The following is a 20,400-nucleotide window of genomic DNA, read 5'->3' as shown; positions in this document are numbered from 1 at the left end:
AAACAACCGTTATGTGAACAAAACTATAATACTCTCTTTAGCAACTTTGTTGCGAGAGTATAAAAGTATATATTTGGTTATATGCTCGAGAACATGTTTTCATTCAATTTTATAAAGATGAGTAGCAAATGGAAGTATATATTATATTCCATATGGTAAACATTCCTCAGAAAGTTTACTATAATACCGAATATTATTATTTGTAGGAAATGCGGCTGAGCTAATTCTTGACCGAAGTCGGCACCCAGTTAAAATCTACCCAAATGTAGACCTTCACATAATTTGGTGTATACACTTCGATAATATACACAATATAAATTCAAGCAGTATTTTGAAAACCTTTTTATTATATTAAAATTCCTTACAGATACTCGTAAATCAAAATTTTGGGTAATAGGCACAGAGGTCCCCGCATTCGGTATCTTTCGACTGGAAAAGTATGATAGCGTTGGACTAATCAATGTGGTGTTTAAACTTTGTATGGTCATAAAGAAAATGTGAATGCGATTTACCTTTCTGTATTATTGGCCACACTTTGCATTTCGAATTCTTCAAATTGAAAGGATACTCGTTGCCCCTTCGGAACTCTAATCTTCCATCTGCAAGATGCATATAAAGCCGATCGCTCTAGAGTTTTGTATGTTAAAACACCTGACTCGTTGTCAACATCGCGGTAGCAACCACCATATAACCGCTGAAATTTTAATCTAAATCCCCTATGTAAATGACCACCAGGGAATGTTATAAACCGCAACGTTACGACATTGTAATCGGTTTCTAAGATTGGCATGAGCGTAGCATTTCCGTATAGAACAGCAATCGTTTCGGGATTCTTTCTCAAAGTGACAATTTCTATGCGATCGGAACGGTTCAAATTGTTGGCATCGAATGGTAAATCAAGGTCATTGAAATTTAAACGTATCCTTGATGGATTTGGCATTTTTATTGTATATTCACAAATTTCGGGTTTCGGATAAGCACCAGGTGAAGGGTAATCTTTCGACGAGATTTCTCCTTGAACATTTGTATAAATGCCCCCACAGTTCGCTATAGAAACATTGAGTAGAAAGCCGTTTCGTGGTTCATTTATATCTGTTAAGTAATGCAAACGGAGAATGTTTCCTGTGGAACGTATCGGTTGTGGTTTTGTACAAAAGCGCCCAAAACTGCGTGATAACTCAGTGGAGCCATCGAAAAACTCAACAAATTCCTTGTCACAATATCGAGTATTAAGGCTAAATCGGCTTATGAATTCCGCTTGCAATGTTTCGCCAATGGGACCGACTATTAGCCAATTGCAGTCGGTATGTGGGTTTGGTACATTGGGATAGTTAGGTGAGCTTATATTGACTGAAGGCAGGTAATGAGTTAGTTGTATTTCCGTTTCACAACTTCCGACTTCTTGATAAGTTAGATTGAAGTCAAGATCCATTTCAAATATATTTGTCCAATTCAGGTTATATTTTATTGTTAATCGGTTAGTGGAGGACTCCAAACTTTTAACGTTTCGACCATCTTGATTGCATATGCGTCCAGGAGGTAATATAGGTGCGTTATCATCGAAACCGTCGTACACAACTGCGTATTGACGGCATGCCTGCGTTTTCGATACTACACGGTTCCCAAAACTAAAGTTCAAGACGATCCGCTTTCCAACTTGTGCTTCAATATGCCATGTGCAAAGTGCATTTGAATTCCAGATTCCAGAGCGTAGATCTCTTCTGTTCAGTATCTGCCCTGTTAAAGCGGTCATGTTGGATCCGCAAGCAGTCCTTGCTATAGATGTGAAACCAGTATTACTAAAGCTATAATCTGAATGAAATACCACTTTTAAATATGGAGTTCCATGCACAACTTCAACTGGCTGGAGACTTGACTTGTTTCTGCTATCAAAAATATTTAGTTCTTGATGCCAGTTTCTTAAATTTGAGGATGAAAAGACCCGTAAGTAATCTGATTGCGCGTACTGCTCTAGTTTAACGTCGTATAGGCTCAAAACAACATGCTCCGCAGGATCTTGTGGTTTTATTACCCATTCGCAGTCCAAATCGTTGGCATAATCTTTGGGATAGCCAGGTGAAGATATATTCAAGCGATTCATATAACTTAGAATAAATGTCTGGTTGCATTCGTTTGTAGTTAGGTTGGATTGTGTGACAGTGTTGTTCACATTTTTCCAATCAATTTTAAATGCTTCCAACGCCTCATTGTTACTTACTAAATATAAAACATTGCTGCTAGATGTGTATTGCCAGGGAGAAATGGGTATCGGTATCTCTAAGGCTGAATCATCGAAACCGTCATATAGCTAGTACAAAAGTATGTAAAATATAAATAAAATAAACAAAGAAACGGATTTTAGTTGAATTTTTTATGTGTATTTGTTTTCTTACCCTCAAACCCTGATTATACTCTTTGAAGTCAATAGAAATAAATCTTCCTCTAGGCAATAAAATTCTCCAAGTGTATGGTTCCTGATTTCGAATAGAATTTACCGGAGGCGCTTCTATTGAACCCATGCTACTGTTTAGTTCACTGTTGTGAGCTGCAAAAACAAAAAAAATTAAAAAAATAAAAATACAAATTAAACAAAAACAAGAGATGTTCATTAAAATAATGTTCGTACTAATTAACTATCCACTCCGTATTCAATTTCATCTATGGATTTGTGTTGGAAATATTCAACTCGAGTTTTGGTCTAAAACTATAGGTGCGTAGGTGGGAATGCAGCCACCTTGGGCTTAATTTACGCTGGGTTCGCCATTTTTATGAGCTATCATAAGCGTTTATAATCTTGCTATATTATTTGTGTTGCCTTCAAACCATTTGGTGCCCTGAATTAAACTACAGTGAAACTTCGATAGGTCGTAACCTCGACAAGCGAAAAACCTTGATACTTCATAGTATTTCTTCGGTCCCTAGAAAAATTCGCGAAAAATGCATTTATTTCGGTCCCTTTGTATTTTTCTTGAGACAAAAATTGAAAAATGTGTATGAAAAGCCTCTACAACTCGTATTTCTTATAATATAATGTATAATTGCACCGCCCACACTGCAATGGAACCTTTGATCAATGTGCAGACTGAATTTCTCCCACCTAACACCACTTCAGTTTTGCAACCACTCGACAATTGCATAATCAAAAGTTTGAAAACATTGTACCGTAAAGAAGTTGTTGTTAAACTGCTTGAAAGCATCGAGGAAAAAAAGGATTATTCCATTTCGATTTATGATGCAATGAATATTGCTCATAAAGCCTGGACAAATATCTGTAAATCGACTATTAAAACTGTTTTCGAGTTTGCGTTTTTGTTAAGGATCAAAATGTAGTCGTAATCAGCGAAGATGTACTTCACATAGGGCTCGTGTTAGACAAAATGCAGAAACACGTGTAAACTTCGATGACTACATTCATGTTGGTGATTACTGGAAGCCTCAATGATGATGAAATTCTGGGTTTCGAAAACATCGACGATGAAAACGATGAAACATTTGAAATTCCCTCAGTTTCCACAAAGGTTGCGAAAGCTTTAATTGAAAATTTGTCTCTTTTTTTCATGGCAAATGTTGAAGACACTATTTTTAATGACATTGTAAACATTGATAATGCCATAGATAAAATACGCCAAAATGTCCGTTTTTTGTACAATTTTTCGAAATACATACATACATATATTGATTGAATAACATATGTACTTTATATTTTATATTTTAAATATGTACAATCATTTCTTGTTTTTTATGTAAAATTGAAAAAAAAAATAAAAAATATCTATAATTCGTATATTCTGTATGTTGCCTCTATAAGTTGTATAACTTGATAACTTGAAAAACTCCATAACTCGTATTTAAATTGTGGTCTCTTGCAAATGCGAGTTATCGAAGTTTCACTGTACTTGTGTACATACATTATACTTTTTTGCAGGCAGGTGTTCAAGCTGTCTGATGGATTCTAAGTGTTCTGTGTCAGCTGCAACGAATATTATTTTACCCGTTTTTAGCGCAAGATCTCCTAAAAGTCCCCGATAAAGGAGCTATAAGACAGTATATTACGTATTCCTGGAGCTATTTAATAAGTCTTAGTTCTAGTCTCTCTAGTTCCCAACGGGCATGGTAATAACTCCGCCTCGTATTGGTCTAAAGAGGCTTCTAGCTTTGCTAATTCGTCTGCTCTTCGTTGTTGAAAATTATCAATAGAGCAGCACGAGCTTTTCGCTTGGAAGGTGTTTATAGAGTTTTGTAGACGGAAAAGGAGATGTCATATTCATTACTGTCAAGTTCCCTACTTCGCAGTCCATTTTGAAATCGCCGGTGTGGATAGATGTAGTATCACCTGCCCCTACTTATTTTCTACTCCACTCTCAATTACATGTAAACACGACAGTGACTATTGAGGTCTAACCTAGTCTCATATATTTAGGTTTAGCTGGTTCAGGACGGCATTATTTCCGTAATCCTTGCAGTTCCAACCAACTAATTCAAAAAACAAGCTAAATTTTTTTCGCTTAGTACTTTAAAAAATTGGTTCCGAAAGGCTCTCCGAGTATGAGCTCTCAATTGTAACGTATTTTTTGTATTTTGTTTATTATCAGATAGAAATTTTTTTATTTCGCTTCAAACTAATAAATAAAAGAATATTTAGTTTCATAAATTTTAAATGAAATTGAATGCTCTACCAAATAATCTCCAAGCGAAAGCTTTTTTGTCCCACCCTAATTGATATTTGTTGGAATGTGACCCAAAAATGCACTCACCATAATTCCACTGTAACTTAAAGCCCTTCGCTGTGTTTCCTTCTGAACTGCGAAATTTGATCCATGCTCTCTCAAATATTGTCAGTTTCTCTGCCACGGTTTCATTAGAGCAATATAATTTTACAATATTGCCAAGCTCATTTTTCTGTCGTATTTCCAAGAAGTCTTGGTTACAGTTTTCGGATTTTACAATATCCATTTCATTAATATCCAGCTCAAGGTAGTTTCCTGAGGATGCTTTAATTTCCCATACGCATTCAACATTTGATGGATAGGTCTGAGGATAGTACGGTGAAGTCAATATGCCTCGAATCGATGTAAGAGTGCCGCCACATGAACTTTGTACTATACTATATTTTGCGTTAAATTCAATTTTTGTGGCATAAATATACAAAGCATTAGTTGATAGTATGATATTGGACTGATGATTATCGCAAAATTCATTTAATTTGCTTTCATCATTTCCATCTATTAACTGTGTTAAAAGAAATAAAAAAAAAATTATTAAATTTTAAGGCAATGTGCTCAAAACACCTACTCTCAAGCCGTTTGTACAATTGGTTTGCTTCGAACAATCACATTCTAAATGGAGGATATTGAGAAAAATCTTTGAGTTTTCGGATTCAATTTTCCATTCACAATTTTCATCCCAACGTGCCTTTATGTAACCAGAAGTATCATTCAAATAGCCTCCACACGCCTGGTAGAGGTAATTTGATAAAATAATTTGTATTAAGTTCATTGAGCATACATTATTTTGGATTATGCTTAAATTAATGACATTAACTTACGCGCTTGAATTTGAAGGAAAATATTCCCCAACCATCAGCACTCGCTTTGTAAACCACTTTCAGACGATTAGTTTGTATCCATCTGCTCTCGGGTAATATGCTTCCACAAGTTTTTTGTATAAGTTGATCTCTAGTATCAAGTGGCTTCCACACACTTAAAAATGTATCACTACAACTGATATTAAATGTATCAAAAACAAGATTTATTCCATAACTGTTATCTACTACGATTTGCCAAACACATTCTGTATTTATACCAGAGACATCCGAATTAGTCGGGTATTTGATTTGCCCGCTATTACCGCGGAAGGTTCCACCACATGAGGCATCTCGTGTGCTATATGTGGCGGAAATATACTTCTTCGACCTTGTGTTACTTGTAAAAAAATGAATGTATAAGCGATTTGACGGTGATGTTATTGTAACGGGAACTTGATCTATACGGCACTCCTTTAAAAGGTTAGTAGTGGAATTCTTTTCATCTGAAACAATAATACCATCTTCAATGCAGTCACCTCGTTCAGTTTCAATATGTATTTCATGGAAGTTAAGAATAATTTTTCTTCCTGCTTGAACTTCAATATACCAGTCACAGTTCATATCGATGCTATACGGAGCATTAGGTGACTTTATGGTACCATAATTCGCCGAAAATTTATCGCCACAACCGATCCGTTTGTACTCGAGCCTAAAACCTATCGCATGCTCAGAATAATCGGTAACAAATTTGACTTGGAATCGATTTCCTTCAGTTGTGATGGATCTATGAGGTTTCGAACACAAATGCTGCTTGGATAGTATGTCTTCGTTGCGCAAATCAATAACATCCACATAGTCGAAATCACAACTTTCATCTCGCATTTCAACGTTTAAATGCGAAAATATCAATTGAAATTTATTGTTTTGACCGCCGTGAATATCCCAAAAACAATTTAAGTTCGGTGGATAGTTGTCAGGAAAGTTCGGTGATTCGATTACGCCTTGTAAGTTATCCAGTTTAGCATTACAGTTAGTCTCGTAATCGATGAAGAACTGCAAGCCATTCTCAACATCACTCTTATCGAAGTTATATATTATTAAAGCCTGATTTGAAGTAGTTGTTAGCTGAACAGCACTACCAATGTTCGTACAATTGAACTTTAATTGGGGACTGTTTACAGTTCGTCCATCGTATACAGCTAAAACATTTTGGCTGCATAAATCCGAGTCGTCACCGACAACTGTGATATGCGCTGTTATTGTTGATCCTCTAGCTACAGTTATTAGCCAGTCACAAGATACGGTTCCAGCATTTACATCTGAATTGTGAGGAGAATGTATGGAGCCCGTGTACGAATTTAGTTTACCACCACAACCGGTTTCGGTTTGCTGCCATGTAATATAGAAGCCTTTATCGGATATATATGAGTCGGAAACGAAATGAAGATAAAGGTAATTTGTAAAGGATGGTAAACGTGCGGGAATTGTACTTCCGCAGAATTTGCCAATCAAAGGGGATGTTGAGCTTTTACCATTTCTACATAAAAAGAGAACAAATTAGTCTTAATATTAAACAATTAATCTGCAGAATTTATAAGTAAACAAAGACTAAATAACTACTAGATAAAGAGTGATCCATTTCGAGGTTTGCTATACTGTTAAAGAAAACACACAGAAACTTTAAATTTGTAGATCGCGTTAATTTTTTGAAGATTATCTCTTATGGTCAACATAATCGGCCTACTGAGCGTACTATTCGCAAAACCATCACCCAGCTTGAGACTAAACATTCATTATTGGAGAACATTCGACCGAATAGACCACGTTCAACACGTAGTAATAAAATATAGCAGCCGTAGTTGAGCGTGTACACAAAGATAGTGGAGAGTTGATTCGGCGCAATTTGCGGCAAATCGGACTGATGTATGGAATGACTTTTCATTCCAAGAACTAAAGTCGGTCGACCTTCCCAAGAGGCATGGCTTCGCCCTATGGGCTCTTGAAAAGTTCCGAGAATATTCGACGTTTTCAAGCCAAATTTCCTTCAGCAATGAGTAAGGAGTTCCTCATTTCCAACGAAGAGCAACCTAAAGAGATTTAAGAGCTGCCATCTCATCCATAAAATCAACGGTTTAGTGCGGTTTGTGGGCCGGTGGATCATCGGTCCATATTTCTTCAAAAATAAGGCCTGTGAGAACATAACCGTGAATGGCGACCGTTTTCACGCCACGATAGCCGACTATTGACACCTGAAATTGAAGCTAGTGAGCTCGACGACTTTTGGTTTTAACAAGACGGCGCCACATCCCACACATCGCATCAATCAATGAATTTATTGATAGAACACTTCGGTGAGCAGATAATTTCACGTTATGTCGCGGTCATTTGGTCACCAAGTCTAACAACTTAGACTTTTTGTTGTGGGAGTATGTAAAGTCCAAAGTCTATGCGGACAATCTCGGGTCGATTCAGGTCTTAGAGCAAAACATAACACGTGTCATCCGTCAGTTACCAGTCGAAATGCTCGAACGAATAATCGAAAATTGAACTCAACGGATAAACCATCTAAGACGTAGCCGCGGTCAACATTTCAAAAAAATAAAAGCCACAGAATGTTCTTTCTAATGATAATAAACATTCCCCACTAAATTTGCAGTTTCTGTGTTTTTCTTTTGAAAAGTAGGGAACTTCGAAAAGGATCACCTTTTAGCATTGAGCTGAAATACATCGAAATTCTTTTTTCCGTATATTATAGGAGTATGTAAGTATGATATACGTATATATGTAATTACCTAATCTCTAAATAATCATCGTTACAAATTTTTGATGTTGTTTCTACGCTGAAATTTTGTACAACAAGTTCTATTTTGTGACCTAATGGAGCACTAATGACCCATGTACAATCCATTGAATCATCGTAATTTCTTGGCCAGGTTGGTGTTTTGAGAACTCCGTATCTCGCTGTGAAATTCCCGCCACAAGCTGAAATATGTTTTAAAAAATTTAATTTAATTTGTATAAATCTATATATAGATAATGCTTCTTAAATTTCAAAAAAAAACAATTTTGTATTTGTAAGACGTATTATTTGTGTTCCGCTCTACAATTAAAAAAAAAACATTTTAAAATACATTTTCTTACATTGCGGAGCATCTCCGTCATCTTGGGCTGTCAAGGGCTGACCCCTAGGGTAATCTTTTTTCAAAGTTGTTTTTTTTCCTTGCATTTTCTGTTTCCTTATACCCTTAGAATTAATGTAGAAACCCACTTTATTATTAGAATGTTTCGAAAAAGGCTCAAAAATAATAATACCGCTCGACGTTCGGAGCGCTCGTAGTGCACACCTGGCACTTTAAACGCGTTTTTCTCAAAACACACTTTTTTTAAAGTGGTGGACATGATTCCCGATTCCGATTCGAACAACTCAACCGATTAGCTATTTTTTTTGTGGCATGTTCACAAAACGCTTGGCTAGATTCATATTTTTTTTTATAATTTATTGACAAATTTATGAAAAAAAAGCATGCGAAAAAAATAAATAAAAACAAGTAAGTAAGGGCTAAGTTCGGRTGTCACCGAACATTTTATACTCTCGCATGATAAAGTGATAATCGAGATTTCAGGCGTGGTTGTGAACCGATTTCACCCATATTTGGTACATGTCATCAGGGTGTTAAGAAAATAAAAATATTATATACCGAATTTCATTGAAATCGGTCGAGTACTTCCTGAGATATGGTTTTTGATCCATAAGTGGGCAACGCCACGCCCATTTTAAATTTTTAAATTTTTTTTAATTTTCTTTTAGTGATTTTCAACATAACCTTTGTATGGGAGGTGGGCGTGGTTATTATCCGATTTCTTCCATTTTTCAACTGTATATGGGAATGCCTGAAGGAAGCGACTGTATAGAGTTTGGTTTACATAGCTATAGTAGTTCTCGAGATATGTACAAAAAAGTTAGTAGGGGGCGGGGCCACGCCCACTTTTCCAAAAATATTACGTCCAAATATGCCCCTGTYTAATGCGATCCTTTGTGCCAAATTTGCTTTTAATATCTTTATTTATGGCTCAGTTATAACACTTTATAGGTTTTCGGTTTCCGCCATTTTGTGGGCGTGGCAGTGGGCCGATTTTGCCCATCTTCGAACCTTCTTATGGAAGCAGGAAACACGTGTACAAAGTTTCATCATGATATCTCAATTTTTACTCAAGTTACAGCTTGCACGGACGGACGGACGGACGGACAGACGGACAGACGGACGGACGGACAGACAGACATCCGGATTTCAATTCTACTCGTCATCCTGATCACTTTGGTATATATAACCCTATATCTGACTCTTTTAGTTTTAGGACTTACAAACAACCGTTATGTGAACAAAACTATAATACTCTCTTTAGCAACTTTGTTGCGAGAGTATAAAAAACATTAATTACTTTTCTATTTATCAACATTGTTTTATGACTCTAGTAGGGACGATAATCATTCACGAACTTTTTAAGAATAAATTGGGTTTTGTGTTTCTAGTTTGCTTATAAGAATATTTTCTCTTGCATATGGGTCCCTGAATTCGATAGGGTCTGTTTTGCTCCATGCCAATACTCGTATGTATAATGCTTTGTTACATATGTATAACACACATATATTTTTCTCATGTGATTAGCGCTCCTTACCTGCACTGTTATCAATTGATTTAAAATCCACCACAAAATTGACAAGAGAACGCATCTTGCGGCTCATATGTAGGATTACAGTAATAGTCTTCGCAAGGAATGATTCACTGAAAGTTTTTGATTGCTGGCAAAAACTAAAATATGCACATATTTATACTTCGGATTAAAGTTTTAACCATAAAATACCACAAATTTACCTCATCAAAAGTTGACCTTCAGTGGAAGTATCGTTGGCATAAATTTCAACATCTGTATCGCCTGAATCGCATTTAAATGTATTCCAATGTTGAAAACGTACATTCAGTTGAATGTGTTTTCCTTGTGGCACTTCGATCACCCATTCGCAGTCCTGTGCCGCCGGTTGAGTCATTGCCAAATGTTGAATTCGGCCAGTGTCTTCAGTTAAAACGCCGCCGCAATTCATTTTTTCAAAATGATATTCAATGCGTATGCCTCTCCCCTTTTGTTGATTACTGCCACCATGAAAAACTATACGCAAAACATTCTTCTCTGATACCAGATGGAGAAATGTTCCTTCATAATAGCGACGTTTATTGTTATTCGACAAATAAACCTGTTCAAAAAATATATATTTGTATTATGTAATGGTTTTGGAGACGAACTATGTTAGTCTTATTTACATCAACAAACGTTTCGTCAGCGCTAAAAGATGTATTATTGCTCAGCAAGGATGGGGAAGCGTCGTCTAACTCCTGATGTGCATTATCTTTACTTATCGAAAAGTCCGTAAAATTAATGTGTACAACGGTGTTTACTGGTCCTCGTATGATAAAAGAGCACTCCAAGTGCTCATAATACGACTTTGGATAGTTGGGTGTTGTGATAAAGCTTCCGTCGGTGCTAATAAATTCCTCATTGCAAACTTAAATAAATAAATTATTAGTTCATATGTATATAGCCTCTTTAGATATTTCTGCATACTATATATATTTATAATCTAAGCAGTTATGAGGTTATGTATAATATTTGTTCGTACCCCTTTTATAATGCACTTCGAAGCTTTTTGGCATACTGAATGATGGCAAAAGGTATTCATAACGTATTAGCATCATGTTACCGCTGGATGTGAGTTGCTCAATACCTTCCTGGTTGCCGCAAAGGCGTTTGAGAAGATTGGCTTCATCTGTATTCCCATCAAAGATCTGTCAATGAAGCAGTTATTCAGAATTGTCAAATATATTTTGGCATTTTTTTCTCTAAAGTTTAAACTTACTTCTATTTTTTGTATGTAACAACCCTCGGATTTGACGAGATCAACATTTGTAAAATCTAGCTGAATTTTTGTGCCAATTGGTTGTTGTATTAAATAGGAACAAATGCGGCCGTTGATGTAGCCGGCAATGACGCCTGCGGGCTCCGTAAATATGCCGCCACAGTTGGGTGCAGTCGGGACTACTTCATAGTGCAATTGAAATGAGCTATCTGTACCGAAGGCATCCGTATGAAACTGTACTTGGATTAAGTTAGAAGAAGAGTGCAATGGTTCTACCAGAGCTGGTTCACATATTGATCTTAATAATAAGTCCGAATCATATATCTAGAGAAAGATAACCTAATCAATTAAATCTATTAAAGTGACCAGAAGTAGTACATACTTACAAGCACTTTGTCTCTGGTGCAATTGTTATCTCTGGTACTACCTAAATTAATTTCGAAAAATCGTAAAAGGAATCGATAGCCATATGGCGCACTCAGTTTCCATTCGCACTCTCGATTAGGTGGCGTATTTCCTGGATAACCCGGCGATCGTATTATTCCACTTTCTCCTTTGAGATTGATCACTCCTCCGCAAATATAATCCATAGAATTCCAAGTTAAATTGAAACCGGAAGCAATCGTTTCATTGTCAGAACGAAACCAGAAAAAAAGTGCATTTTGCGAAGTTTTTATATTGCCGCCAAGAGGTAAAGCGTTTCCGCAAAAGCGCCCAATCAGTCTTGAAGCTAAGGACCGGCCATCGTGTAATTGTAGCCAATCTTTGTTGCAATCAGTAGCTGGTTCCACATCGAATCTGCTAAAGGTGACATTTAATATTTGAGAAATATTGGTGCGTATTATCCAGGCACATCGTTCATTTGACAGATAATCGCCACCATCCGGAGGGTAAGATAACACGCCCGCACGTTGTTGTATTATGGATCCACAAAAACTTCTAACTATTTCGCAATTTGGACCGGTTGTTCCACGAGGGCATGAGCAACGGTATTTATTATTTAGCAGAAGAGTACAGGTGCCACCATTTTGACACGGACTAGATTGACATGCATCGGGCTTATCGCATGTGGGACCCATAAAGCCCGGTTCACAAAAGCACCGTGTACCGCTTCCCACCACTTCACAGGTTGCATTATTCTACTCAAAATAAAAGTTCTTTGTTGTTAAATTTGTTAAAATATAATCGAGACTAAAGCGAAAAAAAACCCAAAAATATCAAGCTTAAGTTCATTTGGAGTTTTCGTAATTAAGGATATGCTCACTAGAAAGAAAAAAGTTAAAGTTTAAAAGTGTGCGAGGTTTTCTATGGTATTCTTAATACTCCAATTCACTGCAAATGTGGCCAAGAAATTCATGTTAAGCGCTTGAGTCTCGGTTATAAGTTTACGGCATGTGCCTTAATACAAACCTGACATGAGTGATTCGTACAGGGATCGGTTAATAACTGTAAACTGCAACCAGCAGAACCAAATCCATGACCGTACATGCCCGGTGGGCAGGTGCAGACGACCGTATTTGAAATATATTCACACTTTGCTCCGGCATAGCATATGTTTTTGGATTCACAACTTTCTGGAGCAGTGTTTTCACATATTTTTCCATCGCCTTTCCAACCTACTGGACACTCGCCGCAATGATACGATCCCTATTAGAATTGTAAAGAATGTTAAAATCAATGAAATTTGCTTTTCTTATAGTAAAGGGTGTATTAATAAGAACGGCGTGATGTTAAAGTGAAATAAACGCTCAAACTCGGTCAAAATGGTTTCTGTTTTTTTTTTTTTTGTTTTTCTGATAATTTTATGTCATTTATAAGTTAAAAAGAATGTCGTCCGATTGGCCTCCATGTCTTCAATTGCATATCTCCACACGTTTACCCAAATTTTCGAAGACCCGTTGCAGCATATACGCTGGAATTTCAGGTAAAGTGCGCTGAATATTATCTTCGAGTTTTTCGAGCATTGCCAGTTAATTGGCGGCCAATAGACAAAGTACTTCAAATGATCTTGTGCGAGAGAGACCCAACTGTGCTGGCAGAACGATGTTGAGCCGGTTGATTCAGATTGGCCTCAGTACTGGCTAAAGCGCGATATTTCCGTCATTACCGCTTTATTTTTTACGGGAAGGTGGCACAGATTATAATCATTTCCGATTTTCGCAAGTTGAAGAGCACGCTTTGAAGAAATCTTATGGCAACGAAAAGGCAAAGGGCCGCAAGTGACAAAACAAACTGAACACACTGACAAAATTTGACACAAATCCTCCGCCACGAATTGTAGAAATCACGTTATTCCGATTAGTGCAGGCTATATTTTAAGCTGTTCATACAGGTTAATATATGTTATAGTTTAATAATATCATTGCAATATGTTTTCCTAAGAATAATGTGGTTTGGGTGAAGTCGGCAGTTAATATCTTCCAATGGGTTGACTTTTTTTGCTTAGTTAAATTAAAAATACTCAATTTTGAATGTACATCGGAATAAAGTTACCTCCGTATTAATACACGACACTTTCGGTCGAATGCTGCATCCACCGTTATCAGTAGAACATTCATTAATATCAGAGCAAAAAAGACCATTCCCAGTATAGCCAATGGGACATGGAGCACATTTGAAGCTACCCGGTAAGTTGATGCATTCACTATGGCAGGGATTAGTTGCTTCTTCACACTCGTTGATGTCTATATTACAGGCAGCCTCCGGCACTACTCTGTTCTTAGTCCAGCCCTGATCGCAGATGCATGTATAGCCAGCATCGTTGTTCGCATACACGCATGTCCCATGACCACACAATTCTTCATTGCCAGATTCCTCGCAAACGGCCTTACGTATCCGGCAATGCGAGCCATAAAATCCGTTACGACAAGAGCAACTAAAAATTTAATATTTAAGAAATCATTTACTATATTTTATTATTCATTTCATTTTAACTTGACATATTACCTAAAACTTCCTAAAGTATTAATACAGTCTCCGTTATTTTGGCAGCCTAAATCGGTACCCGCAAACAAATAACACTCGTCCACATCCTCTTCGCAGGTTTTCCCCTTGATAAATAGAAAATATGTGTTCAAAATTAAATATTATATTTATATAATGTTATTCATAAAAAATACACATTTTTAATTATATACATATACTGTAACATAAAACCGTATTTTTAGTCCATAGTCATTTATGTGAAGAAACTTGTTGTTACCACAGAGTATTTTTTTTTGTCATCTAACGGTTGTTTCTATCACCTAGAAGTAGTCTAGGGTTAGAAGCTACAAAAGGTCCTGGTTTTCTTTTTTTTTTGCTTTTAGAAATTATCTAAGGTAAATACTTGTATGTATATGAGCGCTTGGGCGGAAAACGAAAATTTTGACGCTCGAACTTTTTTATTTTCAGTTTTTCATTTTTACGTTTTTTTTTGAATTGGCGGATAGGACAGAAAAAAACTAAACGTCGCGATGCGTCGTATGAAATTGGGGTAAAGTTTATTACCTTTGGCATTAAATTATCTTCTATTTAAACTAAAAAAAAACTAAGAAAAGTCAAGTTTGAGCATTTTTTTTAAACAACATAAAGTAAAAATTTTTTAGTCAAAAAACAATTTTAAAAAAATTTTAGAATTGTATACTATTTTTGGAATTTTCGCTTTTATCAATTATTTGTTTCCCTCCCAAAAGAATCTTTACGCTGTATGACCCAAAATTTGCACGGAACAAATACAGCTACAGCAAAAAATTTCAAGACTTTGGAATGAATAGTGCTTTCTTAGGCCCAAATGGTATTTCAATGATTTTCACTGATGTCTGACAGTTAATCGCCGATTTTCAAACACGAATTCCTTTATTTTATTGTAATGTTGTTGTCAGCAGTTGATGTTGATGACCTGGTTCTGGACGTGGTTCATCTTCAACGCGTTCTAGACCCTCTTTAAATAATTTGTAGCAATTAGAAATTAATTTTAAATTAAAAATTCTTCCTACTCACAGTTGTATTTTCAATATTTCTAACGATAGTTTGAAAAAAAATTAAGTTGGATAATGACCCGACCCATTTCCCAAACTCAGAGACGAGACGAATTTGATATGGGGTACCTTTATATCAGCTAGTATCTAAATTGTACGCCCGTGGTCACACTGCCCACTTTTAATTGAAATCACATATGTAGTTCTGTGCCCAAAAAGGTGACATTGCTTTTATTTTGAAAATTCTTTATTTATTCTTCCAAATCAATTGGGCCCCCTTCAAAATAATTCCCTCCCGGGATGGGCTTCAGTTCCGCTGCGGCTCAAATCTCCTCTATCGTACAAAAACGATGTCCCCGGAGCGGTCCTTTGAGTGTGGTGAACAGCCCGAAGTCGCACTTCGCCAGATCAGGTGAATATGGTGGTTGCGCAACGTTATGGGTTGAGTTTTTGCCGAAATGATCACGAATTACGAGGGCAGTATGGGATGGTGCATTACCGTGGTATAAAATCCAAGAATTGTCTTTCCACAATTCCCGCCATTTTAGGTGGATAGCGTTACGCAAACGACGCATAACGTTCAAATAATATTCCTTCTTGACTGTTTGACCGGTTGGAAGGAATTCATAATGCAAAACGCCACGATAATCGAAGAAAACAGTCAACATGACCTTGATTTGTGAGCGACTTTGGCGCGATTTTTTTGGTCTCGGCTCTCTTTTGGCACGATATTCGCTCGACTGATCGCTTGTTTCGGACCTCGGGGTTTTTCCAAAAAATTCAATGTTTTCGGTACAAGTCGAGATTTGAGGCCAAAAACGTCCTTCAAAATGATATTGGCTGAGCCTTTCGATATCCCAACTTCATCAGCAAGGTCTCAAACTGTTAATCGACGGTTTTTCAACACCAAATCTTTGATTTGTTGAACGTGAGCTTCGTCAGTTGAGGTTGATGGTCGCCCTGGACGCTCTTCGTCATCGACACGTTCATGGCCGGCTTGGAACTCATTATACCACTTGTAAACATTTTTTTTAGACAAAGCCTCATCACCAAAGGCTTTCTGCGCCATCCTCAACGTATCCGCAGCAGAAAATTGATTCCGTAAACAAAATTAAATGCAAATTCATTGCTCAACAAATGTTGACATCGCAAAAAACGTAAAACTCACTTTTAGCAGCTCAAACACCAGTGAATATTTTGACATAAAATTTGACATAAATGTGACTGACAGTACTACCAACCTAAAAAAAATAATTCTCCAAATTCTTCGACGCGCGCAGTTTAAATTCAAATGTCCCCTTATTTTTTGGGCATGTATCTCGAAACCCGATCAAATTACATACATAACATTATTCTAATAGTCCTAGATTACAAAAAACCCTTCAACAAAATTTTAAATTCCGTTTGATTCGATTACCTTCCAGAACGGAATAAAGACTTATATGAATAGTACCTTCATAGTGTGCCACCTTACGACAAAAAAGTCTCCAAATCGAGGCAAAATTGTACAAACCCCTAGGTACAGAATATGTGGACCACAGTACCTATAGTTAACTTTTGAACGAAAATAAAAATTAATGTGTGAAATATATGCTTGAAATTAGAGAGTATCTTTTCCTGATACCTTCAGCCTTCAGCTCCTTCAGCGAAGTTGTCTCTTCGATCGACTGAAAACAGGTTCCACGGAGTGGCAATTTCAGTTTGGGGAACAAGAAAAAATCACGCTGAGGAAAATCTGGTAAATACGGTGGTTGATCGATGGTATTCATTCTGTTTTTTGCTTTAAATTCTGTCAAAATCGTAGTCTGTGTGAAGAAAATTCAGCTTTATCGGAACGAGTCGGGCCAAAATCATTCGGACCGACTCGCGAGAGATATCGAGCTGTCTTTCCATCTCCCTAACTCTTGAATGACGATTTTCAAGCACCATATCCTTATATATACATATTTTCATTTCATATTTCATAAGGCAGTCTTACCATCTTAACAAAATCCTTTTTTTTTTTGTTTTGAAATATCATTTACCTGGCGAATTTAATTACAATTTGCGGGTGCGGTTTCGTCACAATGCAGATTGGCGATGGTGTGTAGTATCTGAATTAAATGTTAATTATATTTAGTTTTAGAAAAAAATACATAAAACCGAGTAATTACTACCACTGACTCTCAAATACTACTCATAATGTGTAACAACTTTTTGAGCATCCAGCACATTATTCTAACTTCAAACCAAGGAGTTGGGTCTGTATGTAACTGGAGAGTACATATTGCACATATCATTAAACATATTACTTCCCAGAAGAACAATACAGTATAAAGCCTCAAATGTTACCGAAACGGTATAACATATCACGCTTGGAATAACATTAGCTTCCATGAGTTAAAAAAGAAAAAACGGAAACCTGTGAGTATACGTCGTCAAGCTCCGCGAAAGCCACTACGCAAGCTGATACAAGGCGGCAGAACGAGAAATTGGATTTTAACAAGAGGAAAAAGTTGTTACGCAAAGTTCAGATTACCACCTTTCAAAATAGTTGAAAACTGAAGAGCAATAAAACATCAATTTCAATAATATTTCTCACAGCCGATATTTTCAGTTAAAAGTTCACGCATTCGATAACTGTGGACTTCAAAGTTTATGATTATATTTTGATTATTTATGGGCGTGAGTTGGCACGGTGCTTGATGTACTTTTACCTTGCACTTTCAAATAATCGTATGAACTTTAAAATTGTGATATAGCTATGGCCATTTTCGCAATTCAGCAAAAGAATATCGAAATAATCTTGAGATATAGGATCAGCTAAGGATAGGTGTTGCCTGCTCATTTTATACCTATTCCATCATCTTGGTTGTGAAATTTGAGGCTCCTAACGTATTTATCTAGCGAGTTGTCACATTTTTGTAGTATTTCAACGTAACCGTTATATGGATAAGCAGATTATGAAAATAAGCTCTAAGGACTTGTATACAGCAGGTTTGGTCAAATTAGCTTTAGTGCTTTATTATTTACTTTAAAACAACTAAGAATTTACACTTGTGAAAAGTTGTAAGAGCTCATTCATACTTCGATGCCCTTTATCAAATTAATGCCTCAAGTTATTGCTTGGGCTTGCGTAGTCCATATATGGACTACATACATATATGGAATTAAATACATATGAACTGGGTGACTGTCTGTCTGTCCAAGCGATAACTTGAGACTGTAATTTCATAGAGGGCACAAGTATACGATCCACATCGTTTAGTTACTGTATGACGCCCACTTTTCGGTGCATATTCGTGCGCGTATGAACATTTGTCTAAAGATAGCTGACAAGTCTGCCAACCGATACAACCTGACACAAGTATGTACATATGTACCTCAAATTTTCGTATGTGCTGATGTCTGTGTTGTTGTCTTTTCAGAACATGGTCAAAATCATTAGAAGCCGTACTCTCTCTATGGAATTTTCAAATGGCACAAAAATGCCTTCCGCCACAATGTGTCCACAAACAGTCAATCTTATGAAAGTTTAAATTTAACAGGCAATTTTTTACGACAGTAAATTCTTCCGTAATCCAAGTAAAGTTATTTTTCCTACGTTTTCAAGCGGTATGAGACTGTATTTTTCTGACTGAAACCAGAAAATGGTCATGTCATAAAATTAGCTTGGTATAAGTAAGCATTCGGTTGTCGTCGTGTTTCTATTATTAATCCAAATTCACAGGAAGTATTTATCTATGAATTTATAATTTCGAAGTTCAAGCATCAATTAGTGTTTTACTGTGTTATCTTTAACACTTAACGTATTTAAACCTCCTACTTACAGACCACCCATTTGGACATTCACAATGAAAGTTGTTGTAACCATCGTAACAGGTACCACCATTCTTGCATTTCGTACCATTGTCACTCTTATCTTCGCACTCATTTTTCAGAATAATGTTTTCGATTCGCGTGATTCGAGCTTGAGCGCGCTGTAAACGCCCCGAACTACGGCGTATATTAATTGACAGACCTCGGCCCCGTGTCCGATTTTGCAAGACGGCATAACGTACGCCTAGCGATTGCAAATCTGATTTGAATGTGGCTAATAATGCACGGAGACGTTCGGCAGTTAACACATCTTCGTTTTGAATCGGCCCGAGTTGTGTCCTTTTCTTTTTCACTTTATTTAGAATATTCACTGAGTTAAGAAAAATGCCTCCTTCACCTTTAACGCGAAGTGTGATGTTTCGATAAGGCGCAGCACGAAATATCAATTTTCCGTCATCGGCATGAATTTGAGGTTGTTCACTGAATTCATCACTAACGGTACTAAATATTTTCACAATTATTAACAACGATATAAAACACTTTCCAATGCACATCTTTGCTGGATTCTCACGCCGATCGCTTAAAGTACTGAACGGAATTTATGATTGAGGCCTGCATTTATACCAGGCAATGAAAATACAAAAGGGGGCGTTATTATAAAATTATTTCATTTGTCGCTTTTATTTGCATATACTACAAGTGTGCTGGTAATTTCTGTATATTTGTAGCCACCCGATTTTAAAATTGATATAATTTATATATCAAATATTAATATAAATAGACATGCATGGATAGGGAATATAAGTAATAGTAAGTGAAAACGAATTGTGCACTATAATATATAACCCAATTGAGTTCTCAAATATCTATTTTTATTGCCACGCTCACAAAACGCCATTATGCAAAAGTCTTTTAAGTGCTAAACCTAAGCTCAAGTTCAAGTGAGAGGCACCTGAGGGCTGAAATTTTTTTAAAAAATAGGTGTAGTCGCGCCACTACTACTAAAAGTTCGTAAACTTGATAGAAAATCTAACAAGTGAGAAGCGATGAGTTCGAATTCAACCGAACATTGTATACTCTTGCGACTTGCAAGAATCAAATCCAAAGAAATACATTTAGGTGTTAAACGTCAAACAGAGGATTGGAACCTAAGCAATTTTGTATATACCAACATAAATAACTATACTATATATAACTCATACACTGAC

The 20,400-nt window shown here is 36.5% G+C and overlaps 1 protein-coding gene across 1 annotated transcript in view; it reads right to left on the bottom strand.

The window, feature by feature from the left end:
* LOC108972854 (cubilin homolog) overlaps positions 1–19,747 on the bottom strand; it is a 27,118-nt gene extending 7,371 nt beyond the window's left edge. Inside the window, exons 1-16 of the mRNA XM_018939695.1 lie at positions 19,204–19,747; positions 14,382–14,485; positions 13,929–14,310; positions 12,846–13,082; positions 11,822–12,574; positions 11,436–11,759; positions 11,199–11,364; positions 10,843–11,084; positions 10,399–10,775; positions 10,202–10,335; positions 8,317–8,506; positions 5,546–7,061; positions 5,293–5,454; positions 4,755–5,229; positions 2,394–2,545; positions 513–2,308 (exon numbers count right to left, since the gene is read on the bottom strand). Of these exons, the coding sequence (XP_018795240.1) occupies positions 513–2,308; positions 2,394–2,545; positions 4,755–5,229; positions 5,293–5,454; positions 5,546–7,061; positions 8,317–8,506; positions 10,202–10,335; positions 10,399–10,775; positions 10,843–11,084; positions 11,199–11,364; positions 11,436–11,759; positions 11,822–12,574; positions 12,846–13,082; positions 13,929–14,310; positions 14,382–14,485; positions 19,204–19,746 (7,553 nt within the window). The 5' untranslated portion in view covers position 19,747. The remainder of the gene's footprint in view (positions 1–512; positions 2,309–2,393; positions 2,546–4,754; positions 5,230–5,292; positions 5,455–5,545; positions 7,062–8,316; positions 8,507–10,201; positions 10,336–10,398; positions 10,776–10,842; positions 11,085–11,198; positions 11,365–11,435; positions 11,760–11,821; positions 12,575–12,845; positions 13,083–13,928; positions 14,311–14,381; positions 14,486–19,203) is intronic.
* Positions 19,748–20,400: the final 653 nt, after the last annotated feature.

The sequence above is a fragment of the Bactrocera latifrons genome, unplaced genomic scaffold (assembly GCF_001853355.1).
Source record: "Bactrocera latifrons isolate USDA-ARS-PBARC rearing strain unplaced genomic scaffold, ASM185335v1 scaffold_430, whole genome shotgun sequence".
NCBI classification, from domain to species: Eukaryota; Metazoa; Arthropoda; class Insecta; order Diptera; family Tephritidae; genus Bactrocera; species Bactrocera latifrons.
The sequence above is the reverse complement of the archived record's forward strand: the minus strand, read 5'-3'. Positions and strand labels throughout refer to the sequence as shown.